Source organism: Puntigrus tetrazona, chromosome 7, assembly GCF_018831695.1.
Source record: "Puntigrus tetrazona isolate hp1 chromosome 7, ASM1883169v1, whole genome shotgun sequence".
Lineage (NCBI taxonomy): Eukaryota > Metazoa > Chordata > Actinopteri > Cypriniformes > Cyprinidae > Puntigrus > Puntigrus tetrazona.
The window spans coordinates 35,537,229-35,564,733 of record NC_056705.1 but is presented as its reverse complement, the minus strand read 5'-3'; the positions used below and the strand labels follow the sequence as shown (position 1 = coordinate 35,564,733).

At 37.4% G+C, this 27,505-nt stretch overlaps 4 protein-coding genes across 15 annotated transcripts in view; 3 read left to right on the top strand and 1 right to left on the bottom strand.

Moving 5' to 3' along the window:
- myo9aa (myosin IXAa) overlaps positions 1-2,234 on the top strand; it is a 96,640-nt gene extending 94,406 nt beyond the window's left edge. For all 10 annotated transcript variants that reach the window (XM_043244852.1, XM_043244850.1, XM_043244857.1 and 7 more), the window contains one exon: positions 164-2,234. In XM_043244852.1, coding sequence (XP_043100787.1) covers positions 164-594 — 431 coding nt within the window. In that variant the 3' untranslated portion in view covers positions 595-2,234. The remainder of the gene's footprint in view (positions 1-163) is intronic.
- A 1,246-nt stretch (positions 2,235-3,480) lies between these two features.
- scamp2l (secretory carrier membrane protein 2, like) lies at positions 3,481-8,425 on the top strand. 2 transcript variants are annotated; one of them, XR_006251390.1, is made up of 10 exons: positions 3,481-3,648; positions 4,265-4,342; positions 4,996-5,070; positions 5,228-5,342; positions 5,434-5,562; positions 5,853-6,012; positions 6,807-6,908; positions 6,994-7,040; positions 7,266-7,383; positions 7,557-7,698. XR_006251390.1 is itself a non-coding variant. In XM_043244861.1 (9 exons), the coding sequence occupies exons 1-9, from the start codon at positions 3,592-3,594 to the stop codon at positions 7,695-7,697; spliced, it is 975 nt and encodes a 324-aa protein (XP_043100796.1). In that variant the 5' UTR covers positions 3,488-3,591; the 3' UTR covers positions 7,698-8,425. The 2 variants fall into 2 exon arrangements, 1 of the variants encoding a protein (XP_043100796.1); XM_043244861.1 differs by lacking the exon at positions 6,994-7,040 and having other exon boundaries at positions 3,488-3,648; positions 7,557-8,425.
- Positions 8,426-8,920: 495 nt separating this feature from the next.
- On the top strand, positions 8,921-17,067 carry enosf1 (enolase superfamily member 1). Of its 2 annotated transcripts, XR_006251389.1 has the most exons (16): positions 8,921-9,124; positions 9,223-9,331; positions 10,432-10,547; positions 10,626-10,712; positions 10,821-10,847; positions 11,058-11,130; positions 11,216-11,254; positions 11,505-11,587; positions 11,674-11,796; positions 11,937-12,071; positions 12,240-12,281; positions 13,313-13,442; positions 13,545-13,644; positions 13,746-14,755; positions 14,855-14,936; positions 15,905-15,952. XR_006251389.1 is itself a non-coding variant. In XM_043244859.1 (15 exons), the coding sequence occupies exons 1-15, from the start codon at positions 9,041-9,043 to the stop codon at positions 16,004-16,006; spliced, it is 1,332 nt and encodes a 443-aa protein (XP_043100794.1). In that variant the 5' UTR covers positions 8,928-9,040; the 3' UTR covers positions 16,007-17,067. The 2 variants fall into 2 exon arrangements, 1 of the variants encoding a protein (XP_043100794.1); XM_043244859.1 differs by lacking the exon at positions 13,746-14,755 and having other exon boundaries at positions 8,928-9,124; positions 15,905-17,067.
- A 1,664-nt stretch (positions 17,068-18,731) lies between these two features.
- Positions 18,732-27,505, bottom strand: part of LOC122348951 (A disintegrin and metalloproteinase with thrombospondin motifs 7) — a 50,771-nt gene continuing 41,997 nt past the window's right edge. Inside the window, exon 24 of the mRNA XM_043244858.1 lies at positions 18,732-20,785. Within this exon, the coding sequence (XP_043100793.1) occupies positions 20,637-20,785 (149 nt within the window). The 3' untranslated portion in view covers positions 18,732-20,636. The remainder of the gene's footprint in view (positions 20,786-27,505) is intronic.

The following is a 27,505-nucleotide window of genomic DNA, read 5'->3' as shown; positions in this document are numbered from 1 at the left end:
AAAAACAGCAATGCAGTGTTTTGTCACGTTAAAATGGGAAAAGCTACACTGGTGCCCTGCTGGCACGCTAAAAGAAAACTAACTTAAAATTAGTACTGTCAGAACTTCAAGGATTTTACTCCCTAGCACACCTCTCATTTCTGCTCTCTTTGTCTCTCAACAGAGCGAGGCCCAGCGCTGGCCGCCTTGAGGCCCAAGAAGTCAGAGGGGAAGAGCAGAAGGGTTCTACGAAAGCAGCCTGAATCCCTAGACTCCATAGACTCCAGTTCTACAGTCTCCTCCGTGTCATCTTCCTACATGCCACCACCTGCACGAACCCAGAAATTACATTTGCGCTCCAAATCCCCTTCTACGCGATTATATCTATCCAGCCCCCCTGACAGCCTGGACCAGCCCGAGCAGGATGGAGAAGAAAGACCGCAGTTCTCCAGCCGCGGCACCTTCAACCCAGAAAAAGGCAAACAGCGCCTGCAGGGTACCAAGAACTCGCCTCAGAGGCACCGTGACCCTCCGATGGGCGGAAGTCAGAAGAGAGATCCAGACCTGCCGCCCCAGCAGGTGGTGGTGTACGGCAGCAACGAGTTCATGGTATGAAGACCGCCAAGGTTCCACATCCATCCACGGAAAAAAAGAGCTCATCCTTCCCTGCTAGCTGACCCGAGTCACCGTTTGCTGCATTATAGTCCTTAAGTGCCATGTTGACAGGAAAAGCAGGAGGAGAGAGCTTGGGCGGCTTTCCGATCTGCATGCGAGAATGTGTGGTGAAGGAAAGCAGGGCAAAGGGAATGCTGAACCGTTCCGATTCGGAATGATCTCCTTTGAGCTCCGTGACTGTGTACGGGCTACGAAGGCGGGAGACGAAGCCATTGATGAACTCCGCCAATTCAAGCTAAACCATGGGCTGCTTTTACGTTTACAGCATTCTCTCCGATGTATTTGCCCCCAAGCCTATTTAATAAATTTTATTTACACGGAATATATAAATCTATATAAATATATTATGTGATATAAAGTGTACAAAGCCAGAGCACCAGTGACTACTGGGTTGTTGAATTCATATATATTATATCGTGTATCGGTCGCGAATGAGATGGACAGAGGAGATGTGAGGATTTTGGGTCTGCGTGGATGTGTGCGAGGCTCCTCCGTATGTTTTTGTGAGCGAGTGTGCGTCTTAAGAGAAAACCTCTGGATATGTTTGTGCTGCTTTTTTGTGTTGTGCTTGGAGGGAAATTATGCCATTTAAAGGGACCAAGCAAACTGGTGTTACAATGCCAGAGGATCCCACGCTAAACGAAGACTCTAAAGTCTTCCAAATCACCACTTAGTGTATTATGTCAGCAGTTGTTTGGATTTTCATTCCTGTTTATTGTGCTTATCTGCCTCGGCCTTGTTTTAAGAAACCAGTGTTAGAACATAAATGCAGAGTTACTGGATTACTATTGCTTACGGTATTCTAAACGGAATCATTCTGAATCTTAGAATCATTCACGCCATGCAAACATGAGATTTCTGACTTAAATATGACTTAATATATTACCAAATGGTCTCTTCTGCCTGTATATATACTGTAATGCAATATTTCCCTTTTTCCTCTTAAATATTTAATTATTAAATAAAAAATGGCTGTAAAAATCCACACAAGTGCATTTTGGAGGGCTACGCTCCGATTCGATTCACGGCTCTCATTCGACTGCTGTATGAGCAGTGCTGCCCTCAGAGAGATCCTGATATCTCTCCGTCATTCGTTACGGATATATCAGGAAGCGGATTGTGAAATGAATGAAATCGGTTATTTTACCCGTGCCACCAGCAAAATATTTCAGCGTCTAGACCATTTGTCATTTCCTCGTCACTGCGGTTTGTGCAAAGATCATGAACATCTATTGAGTAATTTGTCACCGTCGTGTTAAACTGTGATTACATCCAATGACGTGGCTTGTTAAAGGTTCCTGCATGTGATGGCGTTCGGCAAAGGCTTTCTCTCTCGCAGGAAGGAGTCCGTGGACACAAACACACGACATCAATCTCAGAATTAAGACTGTTAATTTATATTGTGTTGTTTAGATCTCATGCATTGCTGACACAGGTCGCGCCGCCTGCAGGATCGAGCAAACAGCTGTCTGGCCTCAGATTTGTCTTATGTGTTATGTGGAGTCGTGTTGAACAAATATTTCTTACGAAAGAGAAAGAAGTCAATGGTTGTAAAATAAATTACACATTTTGAAGAATAAGAACTGTTTCGGTGAATGAAAGGTCTGAGTTATTGTGCAGCTATTACACTGTAAACTAGTTCCAACCAAGTCGGGTTTTTGTACATTCATTGATTTGAGCTCTTAGAGGAAAACTTGAATTACCCGTTTGTCCTGCCAACCTGAAAGAGGTGCTCTAGTCATTTCACACTTTGCCAAATGGGTGCATCCGGCCTAAGGGAATTTTAATTGTGTGAAAGCTGTTTAACCTGTCTTACTGCTGGCAAAGGGCTATATATGTAAAAAACCCCATACCAAGTATCACAGGTATGTTTCGATAACACGTTACAATAAGGTTAAACTAATGCATTATTAAAATTACAAGTTGTGCTTGTTGACATTAATGCACTAACATGAATGAACGGTTCATTAAAATACAGTTTATTGATTAACATTAACAAAGATTAGCAAATGGTGTAATGCGTTGTTCATTGTTTGTCATGTTCTGGGAAAAAAATTCCTACTGTAAATATATTGAAACTTAATTTTTGATTAGTAATATGCATTGCTAAGACAACTTTAAAGGCAAATGCTATTTTGTCCTAACAAAAACCATCCATCAATGGAAAGTTTATTTATTAGGCTTTCAGGTGATGTATCGACCTCAATTTCAAAACATCGACCCTTTATGACTGGTTTTGTGGTTTAGGGTCACATGTACAAAAGTTTTTTCCACAATAAGACTTTTAATGTTTTGTTAAAAAAAAAATCTTCTTAACAAGCCTGCATTTTTTTTCATCCAAAGGACGGTAAAAGCAGTAATATTTCGAAATATTTTCACGATTATTCAGAAATAATTCTAACATTATTTGCTGTTCAATAAGCATTTATTATTACTACTATTATTATTATTATTATATCGATATATATAATCAATTGAGTTTATTTTATTTTCTCAGCATCCTTTTATTCAATTTTATAAAAGATCCAAAGATTAACATTTATCCAAAATAAAAACTTTAAGCAACACTTTACACTATATCCAAAAGCCTGGAGTCTTCATTTTTGTATCACTATATATTTATTATGAAGTTCTAGAGGTTAATACTTAGAATTAATAAATAATGTTTCTATTCTAGTTATATATAACTTGGTAAAATCTTCGTATTAAAATGTTAGGTTTCTATAAGTATGCGTGTAGCAGGATAGCTCCACATCAGAGCTCGAGGGGTATTCATTTCCAGCAGTGTAAGCGGAGCTGGAACATGAGCTCAAACTAACCCCGCAGTGACGTGACGTGGGACTCCATCACGCATGCGCAGCGAGGTGTGCGCGCAGGGAGTTGCGCTGGCAGGTAGTCGGAGCACCAGTACACCTGTGCCGCTTACCGCAAGACAAAATGTCTGGATTCGATAACAACCCCTTTGCCGAGCCAGTTGATGTCAATCCTTTTCAGGTAAACATCTAATAATATATTACGTCTTTAGCAATACGTAAAAGGTTAAAAGTTGTATGCGCTGCAAACCTGTTTGGTTGGTTTGTTCGGTTTTTGAGTAATGAGGTGTGATTGACAGGCGTTCAGCCAATCACGATTCGCTGTAAGGCTAACAAGCCAATCAGCACGTGGTGACGATAGAGGAAGTGTTATTTTGTTAAATTAAATTTGTTATTTTAAAATATAATGACTGAGATTTTGCTGCGGTGGTTACCATCGTAAGCCTGTTTATCATTGTGTATAGTACGTAAAGCATTTTACAAGCATTTTCCCCTCTCTTTTACCTCACAGGAGGTGTACAAATCCAACAGGTGCATCTCAATTTCGTCCGCGTTTGTGAATTATAATGACACAGGATATACACTTTTAGAAACAAATAATTAAAAATGAAAACAAATATTTGGCAATGCTACATCACTTTCTGAGAAGATACTGTATAAGTGTTATATTAATTTAGCCTACCGGCAGCATTTACATGCTGCTCGAAAGAAATTTAAAGAATGCTATGGCGCATGTCCAGAAAGTGTGCATAACATGTCTACACAAACAGACAAGTCCTATTTTATGTGTCTGACAGGACCCATCAGTTACACGGGTGACCAACACTTCAGCTGATGGCATAGGAGAGTATAACCCATTTACAGCCGGTGCTCTGGTAAGCATGACAATTTCCAATCCTCATTTTCAAATTAAATATATTTTCTCAATTCCTCATGTCCTTGGCTTCATGTCTAGTTAAAAAAAAAAACACAAATAAAATATAAAATAATTTATTTATTTTTTTTAAATGTGTATGACATCATAGTGTTCCTGTTTGGAACCCTGTCGGGATCATAAATAAGCAAATAAATTAATAGGAAATAAAAAGAAGTCTTCAAAAAATCGAATATTATACTGGAATAAACTGTAATTTTCATTGTTCATTTTTCAATCCATAATTTAATGTCTTATTTACTCCTGGTTACTGGTCAAGGCCTAGTCCTAGACTAAAATGTAAGTCTTAGTTGTTTCAATTGAAATAAATATGCACTGACTGATCTTAAAATCATCAGTTTCTTTTTTTGTCTCAAGATCCACCCCAGTAATGTTTTCTTTCCCCTATATATGTTCATAAAAATGACTTAAATGTCATGATTGAACTATACACTTATTCTAAGGCTTAGTCTGAGCCCCGTCTGTGAAATTGGGCCTTGATGATTAAAAGAGTTCTTTCTTTCTTCATTCCTATTTTTGTTTTTTGCTTATTATTAAAAAATAACAATCAAAGAGTTTGAATAGTTTATAAGCTTTGCCCCACTCTCATTTAAGGATGGGCGCACCATTCCCATCTCAACTGCCTCTCAACCAGCGGTCCTGCAGACAACAGTGGAGCCCAGTCCACAGGTCAGTAATACTTAACACATTATATTATATCTGTATGCTAATGCGTGCTGTATTTACCTTTCGTACATCATGAAATAAGGTAAGCTATTCACGTCCTCCTGAAGACAGACAAATGGTGCAGTAAAGCAACATGTACTGTATCTTGTTCCTCCACAAGACCAGTGTGGCTGCAGGGCAGGCTGACCTCCTCCGTCAGCAAGCGGAGCTGGAGAAGAAGGCTGCTGAGCTGGAGCGCAAAGAGCAGGAGCTTCGGGATCGAGACACAGCGTTAGGTGAGCCGCTCTTAACACCGATCTTACTCTGTAAGGCTTTCTTCTGTGCTCTCTCTGGTCTCTTGACGTGAAGGGAATTGTTCGCTTGCAGGAAAAGAAAACAACTGGCCACCTTTGCCCAAGTTTTTCCCCATAAAACCTTGCTTCTATCAGGATTTTAATGAAGAAATTCCTGTGGAATATCAGAGGGTTTGCAAGATGATGTACTACCTCTGGATATGTAAGTGAATGCAGAATTCATAGATGTGGAGTGGCTTGCGATAATTGGGGTTATTACATATTTTAAGATAAAAATTCAACTAAAAAACAACCTTTGTTACTTGAATCTTAACCTAAAGTAATGATATAACTAAAACTAATAAACAAAAAACTCTGCCTGCTATACATGTTATATACTACAACATATTTTAATAAGTAAGGTTGTTTGCTTTGTCAAATATTTTAAGAAATGTTCATGCTCTATGTAAGCCTAGATAACAGACTTTTTTTTTTTTTTTTTTTTTATAATAGATCACAGTGTGACGCTGTTTCTGAACCTGCTGGCCTGCCTGGTGTATTTTACCGTCTCTACACAGAATGGAGTGGACTTCGGACTCTCAATCCTCTGGTTTATTTTGTTCACTCCTGTCTCTTTCCTCTGCTGGTACCGACCTGTATACAAAGCCTTTAAGTGAGTTCAGCATTGATATTTTGCATTGTGTCATAATTTATAACATTTTCATGCCAGCCTCATTGCAATAAGTCACAACAGGTGAATAGGGTTTAACTAATACTAGCCTTTTTAACTAATACTTCCCCAGACAACTGATTTCAGTACATTAAGACTATAAGTATTGTTTAAAAGGTTGGTTCACCCAAAATGATCTTCATGTTGTTCCAAACCCGAAAGACCTTTGTTTATCTTTGAAACACAAATTATGATATTTTTGATGAAATCGCGGAGCTTTGTGATCTTCCATAGCAATACAGACATGTTCTAGGCCCAAAAAGGTAGTCAGGACAAAAATAAAAATAGTCCATGTGAACATCAGTGGAGGAGGGAGAGGGGGATCTGTGGGGTTTTCTTTTGTTTGATGTTATATAAATGTTACGTAAATCATTTGGGGGAAAAAGAAGGCTGTAAAAACCTTCGAGATGTATTTATGAATAAAACGACAACATTTTGCCTAAGCACTACAAAAGTAAACCATCTTTAAGTATATGCATTGCAACTGAAATCTAGAGTTGCAAATACAGTATATAAATTTGTGTAATAAAATAAACACTTGTGTATTTTGGGTGCTTTCTTTCCACTGATCTAAAAGTCAACATGAAAACAAACAATGATTTTGCATGAAATATATTGTCATTAAAAAAAAAAAAAAATGGTACAGTATTATATTTGTAGGTGCTTTTATTATTTTATCATTTCTTTTTTTTTTGGATTTGTGCCATCATTTGACCTGTAACTCTTTTGCATTGCAGATCTGATAGCTCCTTCAGTTTCTTCTTCTTCTTCTTCATTTTCTCATTCCAAGTAATAGTGTACATCATTCAGAGTGTGGGGATCCCCAGCTGGGGAAACAGGTGAGGTTCTCCGTCGCCGGCGCTTCTTTTGAGTGTGTTATTAGAGTCTCCGAGTCTACTTCCTCTCTGCGTGTTTCTTCAACAGATCTCCACTTCACAATCTGCCAGCGTTCACTTTCCTGGGGTCTCTCTGTGAGTGTGGGCTCTCTCCTCTGTTTTCCACGAATCTCCTCGTGGTCGTATTTATTTTTATTTTTATTTTTGGTGAAATATCTTGTGCTCTTCTCAGCAATGCGCCTTTTTCATTTACGGTTTCATACTGTTAATATTCTACAAACTCTAACCCATTATAAAACTCTGAGAGTCCCATACAGCACTGTTTGCATGAATAACGGCTGAAATGGTTTTGTTTTGCAGCGGCTGGATCACGGCCATCTCGGTGCTCAAGATTAACATAGCCGTGTCAGTCTTCATGATGGTGGTGGCTGGATTCTTCACCGTCAATGCTGTTCTGTCAGTTATCTTACTGAAAATGGTAAGTGTGTACATTACATACACTGATCAACATTTGAAACGGATGCAAACCTTCATCGAAATAGTCCTGAAACGCTTTTTTGATCCGCTTCAAATGCTGATTGCTACATATCGTTCATTACCGATAACGTACTTCAGGTTGGGATCGCGCACCGACTTCCTCTGTGTTTTCAGGTTCACTCCATGTACAGACACACAGGCGCGAGCTTCCAGAAGGCGCAGGAAGAGTTTTCTCAGGGGGTCGTCACTAACCGAACCTTCCAGTCCGCCGCCGCCACAGCAGCGTCTTCAGCTGTGCAGGGAGCCTTTCAGTAACAGCCGCCGTTAAAGACTGTCGCATGAACTTCCGGCGGACAACCCAAACCCCTCGCCGAAAGGGCAGTCTGTATTTGAGACTTCTCAAAGCTCGTGTTTTCTCTTGCTGCGGTACGTTCATTTGGTTACTGAAAATATTTCGAAGTGAAAAGTTACCTGGCTGTTGATCGGTGAGGCACTTTAGACGATGACATGGCTTCTGTCCAAATACAGACTGTCTTTTCTTTCTGTATTCCTCCTGTGATGAAGGCGATATTTAGTGACGGTTTTATGAATAAGTTATATTATGTTACAGTGTTTCAGTGGCACTATTTAATTAGTATATGTAATGTTACAACATTGTTACCATATAGTCCAAATTCCAGTCAATCCAAATGATCTAGTTATCTAGTTTCGTCCCTGCTACTATATGTGTTTAGAAACCTTTTTGTGAAATGTGAAATTGGTCAACACTTTGATTTAGATTTTATACTCCAGCTAAATGTGTTACGTCCCCAACAAGAAACATATATTTACCTATGAGCTGTCTTTAGAGTGTCTTTAAATGTGCTGTTTTCAGTTTGTTACAGTTGTTACATTCTCAAACTGAAGTGATGATTTTGCAGTGTTCTCAATTACGAACAAACTATGTATATATTTATAAATTAAGCAGATCTTATTTTACTGTGGTCGGTTTGGGTGGGCTCTTCAAATATTGGGTTATTGTTAAATAAACATATTCCGATTAATGTTTTGTTGCCATTAGTCCATGTATGATTATTGAAGTAGGGTCTATTTTTTTTTTAAGAAAACATGATGTACTTAGTACCTTAGGAATCCAGTTTTATGTTTTAGGTCAAAACAATGGAAAGCAGAGCATAGCATAATATTTATCACCATTTTTGAAATGACAGACAGCTATCTTGTATTAAAATGAGACCTTTAAAGACCAAACTCTGAAAATAGAGCATTACTGACTTCAAAAAGTATACTGAAGAATACTGCAGCGATAAATACATTTTAAAATAAATTTTGTTTTACACATTTTTTCCCTATTGCATTGAAGCATCAATTTAGTTTAATCATTTTTAAATACATGTTCTTATTTAAACCCGTTAGAATATCAAATCGTCTAAAAAGTTCCTTTAGTATCATTTTATTACTTGATTTCTCCGTCTTATTACAGAACGCCGTATATTCGCCAGCTCTAGTTTCGTTTCTCGTGATCACGTGATTCCAAACGCGCCAATCACATTTCTGCAGTCTGTCAAAGAGCCAATCGTGGCATTCTTCCGGGCGGAGTCTTTAGAGACAAGTGCAGTCAGCAAGTGGCGGGTCTGTGCAAAGTTTACAGCTCAAACAAAATGTTGGAAAGCAAAATAATAAATGTGTCGGTGCGCGACGTAAGGTTCCCGACGTCACTGGAACAACACGGATCGGATGCAATGGTGCGTGGCCTACTAAAAATTCACCTCTACGTGGAGTTTATTCCGGTTACCAGCAATAAAGCCTACGTTACACTGAGTGTCCATGTGATTGATTGCAGCACACCGATCCAGACTACTCCGTCGCTTATGTTGTTCTCGAGACGGACTCGGCTGCTGCACTGAAGGGCTACGGGCTGACTTTTACTGTAGGAAGAGGGACGGAAATCGGTGAGATTCACAAATCTAACAATTCTACAACTATGTCACATGACCGTGTCCTCTGATTTTAATAACAACGCGAGACTGACACCGTGTGGTCAAATAAATGTTCACTCCGCGTGAACGTATGGATATCTTATTTCTTCGAAGCCTTAAAAAAATAAGTAAATAAAATGTCGCTTTTTTTTCACAAATTACAACATCTATTCATTCATTACTTGGCGAAAATAAGCGTCTAAAATAATAATTAAAATAATTGTATAATTAAAAATAATTTTGTTGGTGATTTCCAAATCAGCAATTTTGTTGTATTTCTATTGATTGCATTTCTATTGATTACTGGCACCCTTGGTAAATATGAGCAAATCTAGCTGTGTTGTATGTCTTCGTGATGTTTGATTCAGAAGCTGTGTGTATGGTGGTGTGGAGCTGTTTGTTTTCCTGTCAGGAGACATCAAGTAGACACTTAACACCTGACTGCATCTGCTAGAAGGCGTAAACCTGGCCGTGGTCGGACGGTTATCTAAAGTACACGTTAAAATTAACAAAAAAGTGGTTCGCTGACCACAGAATATAAGTTTAGCTTTGGTAATCGCAGTATCCTGGCCATAGTCCATATAGGAACATTGTATAAAAATATTGAAGTTAGATTCATGTGAATATTTTGAACACAAGGCTCGTATTTAACAAGTGGAAGGTGTTGTGCTACTTTTGAATTATATTTAAGCTTTGTATCAGCCATTTAAAAGCATATTGGTCAGATATCCAAATCTACTTGAAATATATGAAATATTGAATAAAAAAAAATAATAAAAAAAAAAATAAATAAATATATATATATATATATATATATATATATATATATATATATATATATATATATATATATATATATATATATATATATATATATATTATGCAGATAAAGCAGTTACATAACTATAACGTGGTTGCAGTGATGCATTGGTTTTGCGCAATGTAATAATATTATCTCATGTTTGTATTGTATTTCCATTTGAATTCATCAATTCCAAATTATGAAAGAAATTTCAATACAATTGTTTTGGACTAGTTTATACTGAGCTTGACCACTGTCTGTTGATGTCTAGTGGTATGCGCAGTTAAAGCCTTATCTACTTTGGTGGTCGGGAAGACTTTGAAGGAGATAGTCAGCGACTTCAGAGGCTTCTACAGACTCCTGAGCAGTGATGGTCAGATGAGATGGGTGAGTATCACAACACCAGCACTGGTACTCCACTCCTTTTTAAGACTTTGTGTATAGTTAAATGAAATGTACTGATAGATTGGACCAGAAAAAGGAGTAATCCAGCTGGCGACAGCAGCTATTCTGAATGCTGTTTGGGATTTATGGGCGCGAGTGGAGGGCAAGGTGAGAAAACAAAGACGTATTTGGTTACATGCTATCAATTTGAACAGATTATGCAAGAACGAATAAGTACAGGATATCATTAAAGGCCATAACGAATATGTTTTGCAGCCCCTGTGGAAGCTTCTTGTTGACATGGTGAGTATTCATTTTTAAAATCATCTCTTAGGTGCTTACATGAACGTGCTGCAGTTAAGATGCGAAGCAAAGAAATATTACTTTAAATTGCAGCAAAATTCATTTGATCGTTGACGTCGGACAAAACAAGAAGACCTTTAAATGCTTTCGAATGCGTTGCTTGTTTAGCACCCTTTTTATTTTTACGTATTTATGAATCCTCTCTCAAAGGATCCTGCAAAGTTGGTCAGCTGTATTGATTTCAGATACATCACCGATGCACTGACTGAGCAGGAAGCTTTAGGTGAGGCCATTAAGGATGGTTTGGATTTGTTAATTATATTGCATTCGTATACAGTAGAGCGCGTCTTCAATTCTTTTTCTTTTAGATATATTGGTAAAAGCAAAAACCGGACAGAAAAGTAGAGGTAAGGTTCATAAACACTATTAAGAGATTTATATATTTCCAGAGAGAAATGCACACTACAAGATTTTTTAGTAAACACTTTTATTCAGTCCTTTAACCAGAATTAAGTTGATGTGTTCAGGACAATAAAACAAAGACACATGATTACTGAAATCACACACACGCTGTTTTGTAAATACATTTTTGGAACTGTAATTTCAATGTGCGGAAAACTATCTTTTTTTTTAAACTAATAACTTTAACCTCTACAGAGGAGCAGATGTTAAAGGAAGGCTATCCTGCCTACACCACTTCCTGTGCCTGGCTGGGATACACTGACCAACAACTAACCCAGGCATGTCTTCTCATTGGGCAGTTTTTGGCTTCTATTGTGAACACTCAGCCCGTAATCGTTTACTTGACGTGATTTGCTTTGTGTAGCTGTGCTCTGAAGCCCTTGCCCAGGGATGGACTAAATTCAAAGTGAAGGTTGGGGCTGATTTGCAGGATGACATCCGTAGATGTAGCCTTATCCGGAAGCTGATTGGACCAAACAACACCCTGGTAATGTCAAATGCGTATACTCTAAAAAAAAAATGCTTCAACCATGTAATATTTCAGTTCAGTTATACATTAAATTTGTCCAAACTAAGAATTAAAGGGTAGGTTTGGAAGGAGAGTTTACAAGTCCTCTTATCTGTCAGATGATTGATGCCAACCAGCGATGGGATGTTCATGAAGCAATTACTTGGGTATCCAAGCTGGCAGAGTTTCAGCCTCTATGGATTGAGGAGCCCACGTGTCCTGATGATGTTTTAGGTCATGGTGCCATCTCTAAGGTAAACAGATGAACCCTTCTTTCATCTTCAGAAAACAAATTAAGATGCTTTTAATGAAGTCTGAGATCAAATAAAATCTGCAAGTCAAAAGTAATCAATGACATAATTTTTTTTACTGTCCTTTTAAACCAAGTTATTGAGGTTTTGAGGGTGTTTGCCTTGTTTTAGGCTCTTGCACCCTTGGGTATTGGAGTCGCCACTGGAGAGCAGGTGAGAGGACCTACTATTTTTATATATCTCACTATTTTTGCTGTTTGACTTTTATTAAACTCTCCTGTTCTGTTACCTGTCATGGGTGTTTTAAAAGGAATTCATACAAAACTGAAAAGGCACCTCGATGCCGTTACGAACTTGGGTCACTTTCTTTCTTCAGCGAAGACAATACTTTTATGGAAGTATGGGTCTAAACCAGGGGTGCCCATTACGTCGATCGCAAAGGCATTGTGGGTAGATTGCATGGCAATGAAAAAAAAAAATGCATACAACTGCGCTAAGTGCTGCAAAACTCTAGCAAGCTAGCGAGTAAGAAAGGGGATAAAAAGTGGAAAAGCTGGACTAAGTAAAAAGCCGAAGACCTACCACTACCATACGGAGGGGGAGGAGGACTTCTTTTTCACAATGTCATTTTCGAAGTGCGCTTGCCTCATCTGTCAGTCTACAATTGCTTTTCTGAAGAAGGGGAATGTGGAGCGCCACTTTCAGACTGTTTATAAAAACTATGACACCGAGTTCCCTCCGAAAAGCGAGCTGAGAAGGAGAAAGGTGAAGGAACTAAAATCCCAGCTGTCCGGATAGCAGTCATTTTTCACACAGCTAACTTCAAAGGCAAGAGCGGCCACTGACGCATCGTTCCGGGTGAAAAAAAAAAAGAGTACAGTTGTATTGTGCAATATAGGTTGATGCAGTAATGCAAGGTACACCAGCATATACTATATAAAAATAATTCTCAATATATTTATAAATAATGTGTTTTGCATTCTTAGTTGGGCGGTAGATCATTTTGACTCGGTCATGTCATAATTAGCTCTCGGGTTGAAAAAGTGTGTGCACCCCTGGTCTAAACTATTGTTCATTGTGTGGGGATAAAGCATATTTTATGCTTTTATGTTTGTTCAGGTGTAATTTTTTAATAGAAACACATGACAGTAAGTAAAGTATAACAGGAATTTTAACCATCACTTCTTGTTAATTTTTTAGATATATACTGTATCTTCAGTTCATCTTTGTGTGTTTGTTTTCAGTGCCATAACCGGGTGATGTTTAAGCAGTTTCTCCAGGCCTCAGCTCTACAGTTTGTTCAGATTGACAGTTGTCGGGTGGGCAGTGTAAATGAAAACCTTGCCATCATACTCATGGCTGCCAAGTTTAATGGTAAATCTAATGTTGATGTTAGCAGCAAATGATTTTTGAATGATTATCTACTTCTCTAGATTTGTGTAAAATTCTAAATCGTGTGTCCTGGTTTCTTTGCAGTTCCTGTCTGTCCACATGCTGGAGGTGTGGGACTGTGTGAACTTGTTCAGCACCTTATCTTATTTGACTACATTTCAGTGTCTGCTAGTTTAAATAATAGGTACAGTATGTGTTTTGAACAAATGCTACTTTTTTTTTGATCCATACTAAAAGAAATAGTTCCCTGTCTGTTAGTCACTACGAGTTATGTCTTGACAACAGACTGCGGTCTTGCTCTGAGCCCTGATTCGCTCTGATCAAGAGAAAATGGCATGAATTTGGCAAGTGGTTAACGCACCTTGAGCCGCTCCCCACCGGACGGGTATGGTTGCACCTCTTCGAGGGCCTCCCTCTGTGCTACCAACAAAAAACCATCGGCTAGTGCTCGGAGTGATCTGAGGGTTACAGTGAGAGCATGTCTGTCGGGCCAGTCCCTGCAGACCTTTCACTTCTCCTGCGGCAGCTGTTCTGTGTGGTTCCCCGGTGATTTTTATGATGTGTGCAGCATTTCATTTGGTGCACTGAAAGAGGATCAGACGTCCATAGCAGCATCGGGGGATGGGCGATCGTCCTGTGAGGATAAAGTTTTGATGGGGTCATGGCCACCACCAATTCGGACCCAGAATTGGCAGCAATGCTTTCCTGGGCTGCTGCGAGTTGATTAGTTCCTTGGTATGGGCGTGGCTCGCGAGGAAGGAGAGGCCCAGGGAAGCAAGAGACTGCTCTACAGGAAGTGGTGAGGACAGCACCAGTCCTTCACCCGGAGCAGGGCTGGGTGGAGAATACGTGACTTACACTACCCAACCCGGTTGCAATGGCTCATCTGCACGATCCCAGTCGGTTATGCGATTCAGTTCACTGGGCAGCCTCCCAGGTTCAGTGGCGTTCTTGAGACTTCAGTGACAGTCTTGTGTGAGAAGATTGCTGCCCTCCTGGCAAAGGATGCAATTGAGCCAGTCAGGGTTTTACAGTCCTTACTTCATCGTGCCTAAGAAAGGAGGTGGCCTTGAGCCAGTACTGAATGTGCGGGTTTGAATCGGGCCCTTCACAAGCTTCCGTTCAAATGTTAATGCAGAATCGCATTACCAAATGTGCTCAGCCCCAGGATTGGTTTGCATTGGTCGACCTGAAGGACGCTTACTTTACTAAATCTTTCTTGACAAAAAGTTTCAAGTATCTATGATTGCTGAAATTCTGAGTGTGTGCGTGTGGATGACCAGACCAGCTTTTAAGTAACTCGCATTTAACATTTAAAAATTTACCTGGAAAGCTTTAAGTAATTTAAGTAAAAGTAATTTCACTGAGCTTTTTTCTTGCTGTGTGTTTTGAAGGATGTGTGAGTATGTGGATCACCTTCATGAACATTTTAAAAGCCCCACCATTATCAGAAATGCCCACTACATTCCACCAAAGGTAAGTAAAAAAATGCATCTCATTATAATAAAGATGAATGAACTGTTTGTTAAATCACTGACACCTGAGGCCACATTACAAAGTTATTATTCAATATTGTGATGGTCTGAACGGAGTCAGTTGTTCTCTGTAGTATACCCAGACATTCTATTGAATTGCAGATTTTCAGAATAGCTAACACGCATTTCTTGAAATTTTTACCCATTTTCTCACAGCATTAAACACAAATTTAAATCTTTAAACTAAATTCACAAAACCTCTAACCTTTTTGGCATAATAACAACAACTGGTGGAAAAACAACTGTGAATAAACTGTAATCACTGATACTAATACCATGTATATATTGTTTAATGTATCTTATGTTTAATATATCTTCCTGCATAGTTATTTAAATAATAAAGGATCAATTTGATCTGTCAGCAAGTGCACAATAGACACAATATTGTATAGCAATATAGTATATTACCCACCCACTTGTTTGTCTTTTTGCTTTGGTCTGAATGGAGTGCAAAATTTATTCTTTTGTTACTTAGTTACTTGGCACACAAAGGAGAGATTTGGAAAAATTAATTGTTAGACTAATTGCTTGGTATTCGTTGAGCAAATAACGTAAAAATTAAAGTGTTTTTGCATGCATATCAAAATATGGACCTTTCCTAACCCATAATAGGGGCACTTTAACAATTTCAATGTATCGCTTATCCTGTCCAAGAAAAAAAACATTGTAGATGACATCTGAAGTAACAGTTAGTTCACATACACATCCCAAAAACGAATCCTGTGTGATTGATGCTTCAATATTTGTGCTTAATCGTCATTAAAATCACAATGTCACGCGGCTCTGTGTTTTTTGCGTAAAATAAAAAAGAGAAAAGAAATAGCTCCATTCAGACAGACGTATGTTAAATTAAAATTAGAGGACATCAGCATTCTGTGTCATTATTATCGTGCATTTTTAAATCTTCAGGACCCTGGATACTCTTGTCAAATGCTGGAAGAGTCTGTGCAAAAGCACCAGTATCCTCACGGTGAGGTTTGGAGAGCCATTGAGCAGCAGGGGAAACAGTAAAAATCATCACATACTGTACTGAAACAGCTGCTGACTGATCGAGATTATAACATTAATACCATAACTAAACTTGAAATCCTATCAGATTGTCTTGATTGGCAGTGCAAAGGAATGTAAAAGATAAATAGCGGATCAAATGTTCGCTTTAAAAGCGTGTAACTGAATATGGAAATTTGTATAATTCTTTTCATTTTAACGATCTTAAAAGATGCTTACGCTTATGCGTATGTTGCTGTTTGAAATGATGAAATGTACTTTGCAGCAGAAGAGGGAATTCAAACAAGTGTTAGCTGGAACTACTGCTGTCCTGATTTACAAATCTAGACTTTGGATGTAACTAATTTCTTATTACAGTTTTTTTTATTATTGTTTAGTTTATCAATTGTGCATATACCTACTGTATATGCAGTGTATGTTTGCATGCATGTATGTACTTCTGAACACTCCACTTCTCACTGAACAAGCAAAAGAGCGTTTTACATTTAGTCAATTTTCGGTGTGTAAAAATGGCTGAATGGCTGTTTAAGTACAGAGTTAGGGTTCTAAGGGTTAAAATAGTTTCAAAAAGAAGTGTTTGCCATAGTTTAGTAAAAAATAGTCAACAAATCACATAACAAAAGGGCAATAAGCATATCACATAAAAGTAACAAATACATTTCAATAAATGTATATAACATATGGTCAACCCTACCATATATATTCTTGTAATAACTAAAGAAAATTAAGACATTAAGAAATAAAAAAAAAATTGTTGGGCCGATTTAAAATTTTCAGGCAACCAGCTTCGTTTAAAGTATTAATTCAATATGTTTTAAAAACAGATAAGTTAATATCACCACCTTTTTGAGGTAATTGAACTGCTTCGAAGCCGAGCATGTTTAAATGAAAAAATGCTGCTTTGTAGTTTCAGAAGGCATGTATAAGCAATCATTAAAAAAACTGTAATATACTTGGTAAACTGTGTAAACAAATCAAACTGAAGAAGAATATTTTTTGTAATTTTTTAGGGTGCTTCTCTTTTCCTAAAGGTGCAATGGTTAATAAACATTAAATAAAAGAAAGTTGTGTCTGTTGATGTTGTTCAATCATAAGAGAAAGCATCTATGGTGATTTGTTGTTGTTGTTTTTGTTATTTTGTCTGTTACAAGAAGTCATGTGGATACTAGAATTCACTTGTACAGATGAAATGCATCCCTTTACCCCTTTTGGAGGAACATCTTACAGTTTCTTAAGTGCTGGAAGGTCTCTTACATGGACTAGGAGAAATGTTGTGACATTCACACTCAAGAGATGCTTGTAGACACGTTCTCGCCACCCCGGGGTTCTTCAAGACTTCCCGAAGCATGTTGTTCTCCACTCTTAAAATTAGTTTGGTGAAATAGCCTGGCTGGATTTTAATAAATGGGGGATTTTAAATGGCCCTTAAATCCCAAACTCTTGCACTTGCTGAAAAGGCTATATATATTTACATTTACATTTACATTTAGTCATTTAGCAGACGCTAATATATTTATACATTATAAGGTGTGGATTTTATGATGTTCTGCCAATTCGCAGTTAATTCTGGTAATTGGTGCACCTCTTTGTAATGTTATGTGATATAGTCCAATGACGGTGAAGCTTTACTTTCCACAGGAGAAAATTGATATAACAAGAATCATTTGATCCATTTTATTGGCACTAAATCTACTAATGTTGGTGAAATGCTAGTTCCTCATGATACAAACCTTGTACTTACTCAAATAAAAACAGTTTTCCTTTTTTCACGAGCAATTTATAAGAAAAATTTACATTAACCCACTTGCATAACCATTTTACTTGTGCCAAATTTATTATTATTTAATTTTTACATTTCCGATTAAAATGCTGTGAGCAGGTACTGATACAGAAGGGGTTATCGTTAACCATGGGGAGGCACTGTTTCTCTTTCTGAGAGAATGCTCTGCAGTTCAATGTTTCTTTTGAAGACTAAAAGGCCATTGGATGCAAGGAAATGCATGAACTCTTGGCAAGTCTTTTAATGAAGAAGAATCAAAGCTTTGTGTTCAGACAGAGCTACTTTGGGCACAAGCGAACGGAATCACATGCATAACTACCATCGTAACTGTCATCCATCAGATGTAGATACAAGAGGTTTTAATTGGCTAGTTGGACCGAACCACTGATCAAACGAAATAACGAAACGGTATGAAAGCAAACAAGTAAACACCGCTTTCACAGTTACTTAACGCCATAGCTTCTGTTTCAATTATTCAAGAGCAGTTAATAACCAATAGCTGTGTAAAAGGTCAGATAAGGACCCCTATGATAAAATGTACCCTGAAACATTCCATTGCTTTCTCTTTAAATTGGATTTTTAAGTAACTCACAATGCCCAGGGACAGCTTAAATGAAAACTCACTCTTTTATATTCAAACTATATACTTATACTTAAATCATAGCCCACTCAAATAATGGATTTCATTTGATAAAGGTTCACATTAGCGAAACATGCTAAGCAATACGACCTTTGAAGGAATGAGTCTGAAATCAGACGAAACGCTGCGCTTTGCTATCACACATACTTACGGTTCTAGCCTAATTGAGATTATTTTATTGTATTTTATTATTTATTTAATATATATTAATGCGTTTATGTATTAGTGTTGTTTTCTAGCCTCAAGACTAACAATTATTCGACATCTTTTATGGCGCGTTGGGTAAAAAAATGAATAAAAACATTTCCTTTACAAAAAAAACATTTAATAAAGGTGTTACAGAAGTGCAATATTAATAATATTTCATATGACAATGACACATTCCCCCGAAATGTATTAATGTTTAAAAAAATGAATCATCTAGGCAACACTTTACAATAAGGTTCCATTAACTATCAATGAAAAATATTTTTAAAGCATATATTAATCTTATTGTTAATTTCAACATTTATTAAAATCTAAACTTGTATCTGTTAATATTATTTAATGCACCTGAGCTAAGATAAACAAACAATGAACGGTTGTATTTTTGTTAGCTAACGTTAACGAAGATGAATAAATAGTGTAACAAAAATATTGCTCATTGATAGTTAACTAAATGGAATTGACTGTAAAGTATTAACCATGTCTACATGTACTGGACAGTCCACAAGATTACAAGCCTAAACAAACACTTAACAAAATGAAGATTATTACAAGTTAATTACATGTCTCAGTGCAACTTGACGAACGAAATATGTTGCATTTGCTGTTTGATGTTGATCGGTTGTTAGTGATGCAGCGCAGGCTTCGTAACTGAATCATTAAAGCAAAGCAACATGAACAAATGATGAACGCTGCAGCTAGAACACGGCCCTTGGATGAACGAGTGTTGAAAGTAAAGTGAGTGCAGGAAAAAAAATGTGTTTTCACAAAATAAACAAACGATATACGAACTGTGATAAAGCGAAACATATAATCGAGTTAGAGAGAATATGAAACGTAAGGTGCAGTCGCTTTTGGTAGATTTTTGCGGCAGGTATGCAGCTGTTAAATGGGAATCTGCTCAAACTGTAACCTAAATAGATTTCACTCGTTGGCGCACATTTAAGTCGACGTGATGACCAACGAAAATATATCCGAGAGGAAGCGTCGACCGACATAAAGCTGCTTGGGTTAAAAGTGACCTCTGTGTGAACTGAGCTCCGTAACAGTGTTTGTCCGGGAAACTTTGCAGAAATGCAGATGTGAGCGTGTGCGGTTAGTGGTCATGTAGTAAAAAAAAAGACAAAAACAACCCCACTAAACAATCACTAAGTGTAATATTTCACGTACCTGACAAACATCTCAACAGTTTTTCTATAAACTGATGTCTCTAACGGTTGTATCATATCATACACTAGAGGAATATAACGACTGCATTAAAAAGAATCCTTTATATGTTACGAAAGCAGATAAGCTATTCTACGCCGTATACATTTTGCAAAGTGGTACACTGAACTGTTATTCTGTGTATATGTTTATTAATCCAAGGGTAATACAGACATGTAAAATTAAGGTACTATAAATAGTGTGTATAGAATTCAAGTACCAGCCAACACTAGACTGAGTGAGGAGCTTAGCGCTCGCTACCTTTAGCACCGGTTTATGTTGCAGCACCAGGTACTTCATTACTGGTTTACATCTGATCTGCCTTCGACCTTAAATAAATAGAAACAAGCAACCTTGAACAGGACACGTTTTTTGAAAGCGGTTTAGTGAGTAGATGAGTTTTTTGTTCGATGCTATGACGTTTAATGCAGTCCCATTTAGCTTCTTTTAGTTTATGCCACTGATTAAAAGATGAAAATATCATGTGCGTGTATGAACCGCAGACCTAACCATTGACTTCATGAAAAACCGGAAGAGCTAAAATGAGCTAAAATAAACCATGCCTGCATCGGTCAATAGCGAGATGGAAAGATGGTCCACTCTACCTGTTTTACTACAACTTATCTGAGATGATGGGTGAAAATGAGCACCTCTTATACTGTATGTGTTTAAAGATGTAGGGACAAAGTAGCTCCCTGATGAACTGTTGTTCAGTTGCAACAGACCAGACCAGTCTGTCCATAGCTGCTTTGAGTATTTGTGTAATCTTTCGTTCCTTGGCTTACAACAGTCATTCCTGCATCTCAGCGACTTGCGATGCGATCGTTGCCCCGTGATGGCAGCCCGCATGTCTTGCAGCACTTTGCACGGACCGAAGGCGCTTGACATCGGCCGAGCCACTGGAGGGTCTGACAGAAGCGTAACGTCAAATGGTCCCGTGAACACAACTGACCTGAAAGACATAGACGGAGAACAAACAAGCATAAGATACACGCACTAGCGCATTCGCACGTTTACCCTCAAGGCAGGCAACACATTACAGCAACACAGACACCTCTGAGATAACAAATCACGCTCGTCAATGATGCCGTGAACGGCTGAAATAAAATCAAGTTGACTACATATATACCATAAAACATGAAGAGGATAATGGCTGCACAACAAAACATAATAAAAGGGTCATTTTCCAGGTTCATCATTAGTTAACAGCATCACTTGTTCACAGAAACTACAACAAATATAATTTTGGCTTTCCCATTTGACCCAAATCCACAATAACTTTTCCAAATATGAGAAATTGAATTTGATTGAAAAAGAGAAAGATGTCAAATTTGCCATCAGCTGTTGTATTAGAAACACTTACGCAGCAACAATAAACATCTTCTTTTGTAATGACAAGGTAATAGAAAGTATGAGTACACTTTATTTTGATAGTCCACTTTAGACATATTTCTAACCATAAGCAACTTTGTGACTACATGTTAACTAATTCTCATTCATTTTCAACTAGATGTCTACTAACTCTCAGAGTAGACTCTTAGGGTAGGTTTAGGGTTAGTAGAAGATGACATATACTTGTAATGTTTCTGATAGTCAGTATGCTGTATGTTGGGGACCCATCAAAATAAAGTGTTAAAAGATATTAAACAGACAGTCTACTACTACTCTAATGCCTGCTAGTTGACATGTAGTTGCAAAGTTACTAACTGTTAGTAGAATGCCTGAAGTGTAAATGTAAAAACATGAATAGATTTATTTAAACATGTCATCATATTCTGTGAAAAGGGTTTATTATTAACACACAAATGTCAGTTTGTCTAAAGTGCACAAGCCTAATTGCAATTAGGAGGGAAAAATAATAATAATAATAATAATAATAAATAATATTTTGTCCTCAGTTTACTCAACAGGTAAAAATAAAAAAATTTAATAATAATAATAAAAAATTATAATGATTATAAGAATGTATTGTCAAGCGGAGCAGTTTAGGACACTGGTCATTAAAAGTGTAGTACTTTCAGACCTCACACACTGTCAAATTTAAATAAAATTCCTTTTATCTTGGTTTTCTATAATGAACTGCCAGTGGCACATCATGAAAGTTTGGTCAGAGTTTTGAAGCAGTAAAAAAATTATAGCAATAAAATAACAGTAAAATAAATAAATGTTGCAGTATCTACTTCTTTTGACCGGAATTTTAAGCATGCGTATATTATATATTTTTTAATTAAGATATATGTGAAAACCCCCATGAAAAGCTGTGGAGGTCCAGGACAAATCCTTTGCACATTGTGAATTAACTTCTGTTATTCAAGCCTTTCCATAACAAGGACTCCAGTGAACCTCAGTCCTGCTATGTCCTGCTATGCTAAGAGTCTGTGAAGAAAACCACCAAGCAATTCTTTATATTGATCCAGAAATCGTGTACAGTGTCTGTACTTCCCAAAGCTCTTTATATGTGATTAATTATGTCTGGTAACATAGAAATGCCCTATTTTGCCAGTTTAGCCACAAAAAAAAAATCTCTGGTGTACCGGTTTTACCTTTGTTGGGCATGTTTTTAAAGCATCCGGCAAGCAGCAAGACATGTAGAAATATTTTCTCTCCGAATACCATTTACAAGACATCATGTGTGCTAGTGAAAGGTTGATTAAAAAGCATACTCTAAATGCCTAGTATTCAGCCTTGTCTGAAATACTGATAAGGCCAAAACGCTTAGAGCAAAGGCCAAAAACAAAGAAGGGTTTACAGCAAAAATTTACAGGAGCAAAGTGTTGCAGCTCTACTAAATGAATGTTCTGGGCATTTCCACTGGATAGACCTCTAACAGAAGGAGTCATTCACGTCTTAGCACGACACCATCTCCTCATGCTAGATCACATCAGAGGGGTCAGGGGCCCCAGCTGCAGTGGGATTACACGCTGCACCCCCTCACCGAAACCCCAGCAGACCCTTTCCTTCCCACACTGCCACTCTGTTTACAGGCACGTAGTGGGACCAGTGACGCTGTGTGACCGATGTCCCAATTACTTTCAGACTTTGTCAGAAATCTCTAAAAGCCTCATGTATAAACAGCAAAGGCTTTTCTCAAAACACACGCTGAAAGCTTGTTCCTATGCAAACATAGGATTTACATTTGGTTTTGTCTGCTTTATATAAGGTCACTAAATAACTCTTTACAGTAAGGTTCCGTTTGTTAACATAAACTAACAATGAAAAATACTTTATTGTAATGATGTTTTTCAGTGATGCAACATATAAGGTTGTTTATTAAGTATTATGCATGCATTAAGAATTCCCTCAAAGTGCATTACAAATGCGTGCATCATGGAAAATGCAACTTTACTCTCTTGCAGAGCAGACCGGGACGGTGAAAAGCAGAGCTTTTCAGAATTCACCAGCTGCTTCAGAAAAGAACATTTATTATAAGCCTGCAATCATTTTCTGCCTGTGAGACCTTCGGTCTGTAATTCAGTTCATGTTCTGCATCTCACACGAAGCAGTTCCTTAATAGTCGATTGTGCAGTATAATAAAAGGATAGGTTCTAATATACCTGCAAAGCATTTTCACTACATGTCCTGCTTTTTGCTTTTTTTTTTCTGCTCACAAACACCTCATTACCAGCCTGTGAAAGCTGTCATGTCCTGTCAGCTCAAAGCAAGTTAAAGCCCACAACACTTCACATTGTGCACAGTCTGCTCATCCATGACCCTGTCATTCAGAGTTCATTCAGTCACTGCTTATGTGTGATTCACAGCACACTTAACATGTTGGCAGTATAAGTCCCAGAGCATCGGGGAGCTGCTACTAAAAAAGTAGTAGAATACCCATTAACTAGAAAAAACGGTAATCTTTTATTACAAAAAGAGGACGAATTGCTTCATTTATAATTAACTTCATTGTTCAGTAAGCATCTTGATCGAAGTAATTGCAGTCTCATTGGTTGTACATTTTATGTACATTTTAAATGACAAAAACTATAGCGAATATCTGCTGACATCTTCGTCAATGAATACAAACGAGACAAAAATGTTTGAAGATTCATTCAGAACGAATCTGCTGCGCGGTTCCAATATATCATAGCCAATGATTTATCCTGTAGGACATAAGCTAACATACACTTACTGCATGTCTCATAAAACCTTAAAAAAGATCACTATGTGGGAATAAGAGAAGAGCAGGCATGAGTAAATTTTGATGAAGCAATAGAGAACTTCTGAGAGCAGACACTGAAGCATGCACACACACACACACACACACAGACAAACACACTTGAACAGCAAATAAACAGAAAATTAGACACCAAATGATGTTGAATTATAAACCCGTTTCGTCTTAAGTGAATGTAAACTGTAGGGAGAACATGTATCAGTACATTGCATTCGTGAATTTGGTTTTAAATAGATAGCAGCATTTAATTGTTATTATCTAAGTCACTGATGTTAATCAAGCAACAAAAGTAAAATTACACACTGCTCTTGATTGAATCACTTAGTACTTAGTAGTCTTAAAAATGAATCAAAATGATTTTATATAAACAATGTCTGCTTGAAATAATATGGTAAACAGGTTGTTATAAAGAATCCATAATTAGCATATATAACCATGTTCTCGATCTTTATGAGAAGTGGTTATATTTAACATAATGGCATATTGTGCGTCAGCACAGTCAAAGCAGGGTCAAGGAGTTTGGAATTTTTTTTTAAATGCTTAATAAATGCATTAAACTGTAACTAAACCCATTCAATTTTAGCTGACTAAATTTACTGTAAATTTACAGATTTAGTCGACTAAAATCATATGATATTTTGTTCACTAAAACTAGACTAAAACTAAAAACAGTTCAGATGACTAAATTAAAAGACCACGATTAAAACTAAATTAAAATTTGCTGTCAAAATTAACACTGATGCACATTACTCTTTTACACATAGCCTCATAAATGTATGCAAATATACAATAAGAGTTGCTATGATGAAGATGACGAAAATGTAGCTGTACTACATGGCTCGAAAACCCTCCACACAAGAGGCAGCTAAAATTGTTTTGATGATTGCTTTAGAAAAGGCAATAGCTGAGGCTTTTTTCCCCCAAACTACTGTATGTTGATGTAATTCTGCTTTGGGTGACTCACCAGAAGCAAATGTGCTTTAAAGGGCATTTATAAATTGTCTTTGAATAGCCCACCAATCAGTTAAAATGCATAGGGACCTACTCTGGTATAGAGGTATAGTTCTTAAATGTTACATCACATGTTCAGTATTAAAATACTTATTCTGCTTAGGGCCAAATTTTCAAAGCCTCATGAAAAGTAGAATGTCTTTTGGTAGATCATCACAATAAAGAGTTAACAGATAATAATCAGACAGTCTACTTATACTCTAATGAATGTTAGTTGACATGTAGGAGCAAACAACATTGACAACAAAATGTCCTTAAGGAACCATCAAAATAAAGTGTTTCCAAAGTATTAATTTTCTCCCTTTAACTCCAAGGGTCTTTGCATAGATTAAAGCTTAACTGTACTATACAATCATGCTGTCCAATATTTTCCACTACACAATAATAACAAAAATAATTATGGTTTCTAATTATTTTTTCCAGATATAACCATAGTGTTTTTAAGCATTCATTAGCATGAATGAACATTAACCTCTAATTACAACTCAATCATCGAAAAGCACAGGGTTTAAAAGATAATGAAAGACTTGTACATCCAATCACACACACACACACACAAACACACTTCCTGTATTTACATGATTTATTCTAGACAGAGCAGCAGACCAAATCCCGTGACACACAGTGGCCTTCGGCTGGGAGAGGGCTCATTAATCCGGTCTGAACTCACCCCACCTCCCCAACATCCTGTAAGAGCGGTTTTAAACAATGCTGAAGAGCCTGAGTGATACAGGAAATGTAGTTTGTGTTTATTTTTGGTCACTTATTCAGTACTCAAACCAAATCAGGAGCCAGTAGGCGATGAAAACTCAAAAGACTAAATCCCATAAAAACCATTTTCCTTTTTCAAACAGTTGGATTAGTTTGACATTGTTTAGTTAAATGTTAACATTTTAACTAATGTTAATAAAGCGAAATCGCAATTAACCACTCCTTTAAAACCTTAAAACTAAAAAGAAAAGAAAAGAAACAAAAAAACATGGAACGTTAATCTCTTTAACAGAAATCAACTCAAATTTTCTCTCAAAAATTCTTCCAGGAACAAACCAACTGTTATATATCTTTATATTCATTTAGAGCTTTATACTCTCGCAGCAAGTGTCTCATTTATTATATTTTTTCCTGAGAAATTGTGGGAATAAATTTGGCAAAAATGGGAAATGTGTGCTTTCATCGAAAACAAACAGAAACATTGAGCATTTGAGACCTCTGTACTGTACATTCACATTTGTTTAACACACTGCTTTAAGATGTACAGCAACACATGGTTCATTTTATTATACAACAGCATTAAACCTTCCAAGAAGGTAACAGCTGACTTCAGTTGAAGTGGCATGAAAATCTACTTGCGAACTATTTGGACAACGCCAAAATAATTCATTCCAAACAGTTACGCAAGACCTCTCTCAGCATCCAAAACACTGTCAGGAGCGAGGGGACTGGAGCTGCAGCATGCCTTGCCAAAATAGGTTATTATCTGAGGCCAAAGGAAAAAAACAATACTATTAATAGCCCTTTGGGATGTCATGATTTACAAATCTAGAGTGGGAAAGTCCACACTCAGAAATCAATTCCTAACCAGAAGGCCCTCAGAATGGGAAATCAATGAAACTTCCCTTGATATCACAAAAGACTGTGAGACACTCCAGCTGACACTTTGGCAGTCTGAGCCAAAAGAACCAGGTTTTTGGCAGTTGGTCGAGCAGCTGATTAATTCACCATCCAGCGCCAACAAACAAACTGAAACAAAGTGTTGCTAATAAAGGAGAGCCTCCTCAGAATACAGTTGATGTCAAGTATTGACTGTGAAAAGCCAAGAGCTTGGATCAAACCCATTGTGAATCAACCAAATGATTAAATAATGAGGACAAAGGGAAGTTAGTCAGATCTGGACATTTTTTGTGTACAGTATTCCTCACCCCGGACAGTGTGTTATTATAGAAATAGTTTACACCTGGTACATGACGACAGTCATATAACTCTTGTTATACTCTTGTTATATAAAGGAGCTACATGGTGGAATAATACACATGTCTGTAAAAAGACAGGGACATGTCACCTACTGTAGGTCCTATTTACAGCTGCTATTTTTCTCAATCCGATCACAAGTACAAAACACTAACTGCAGGTGTAAATGGGTCTAAAATGGTTTAAATGTGTCCACTTTTGACCCCTTCCAGAATAGTTTATGGGGAAAAATTCAACCAGCAGACACTCATGTGGTTGAATGAGTCGGAACATCCACAAAAGACCGCCTGCTTGCCGCCGACTGACCCAGCATGTAATCACTGAGAGATATTTTGTTAGAAAATGGACTTTCCTGCGTTGTACCAAAACATGTAGATGAGTTTAAATTACAGCTGCTTTACCCTATTCATTTGTAACAATGTAGATTGCTATAAAAGTGCCTTGAGGAATTTAAAACTGAAACTGAGAACCCAAAATTGCTTTGATCCTTTAATATAGAAGTACTATATTGTATTATTGTAC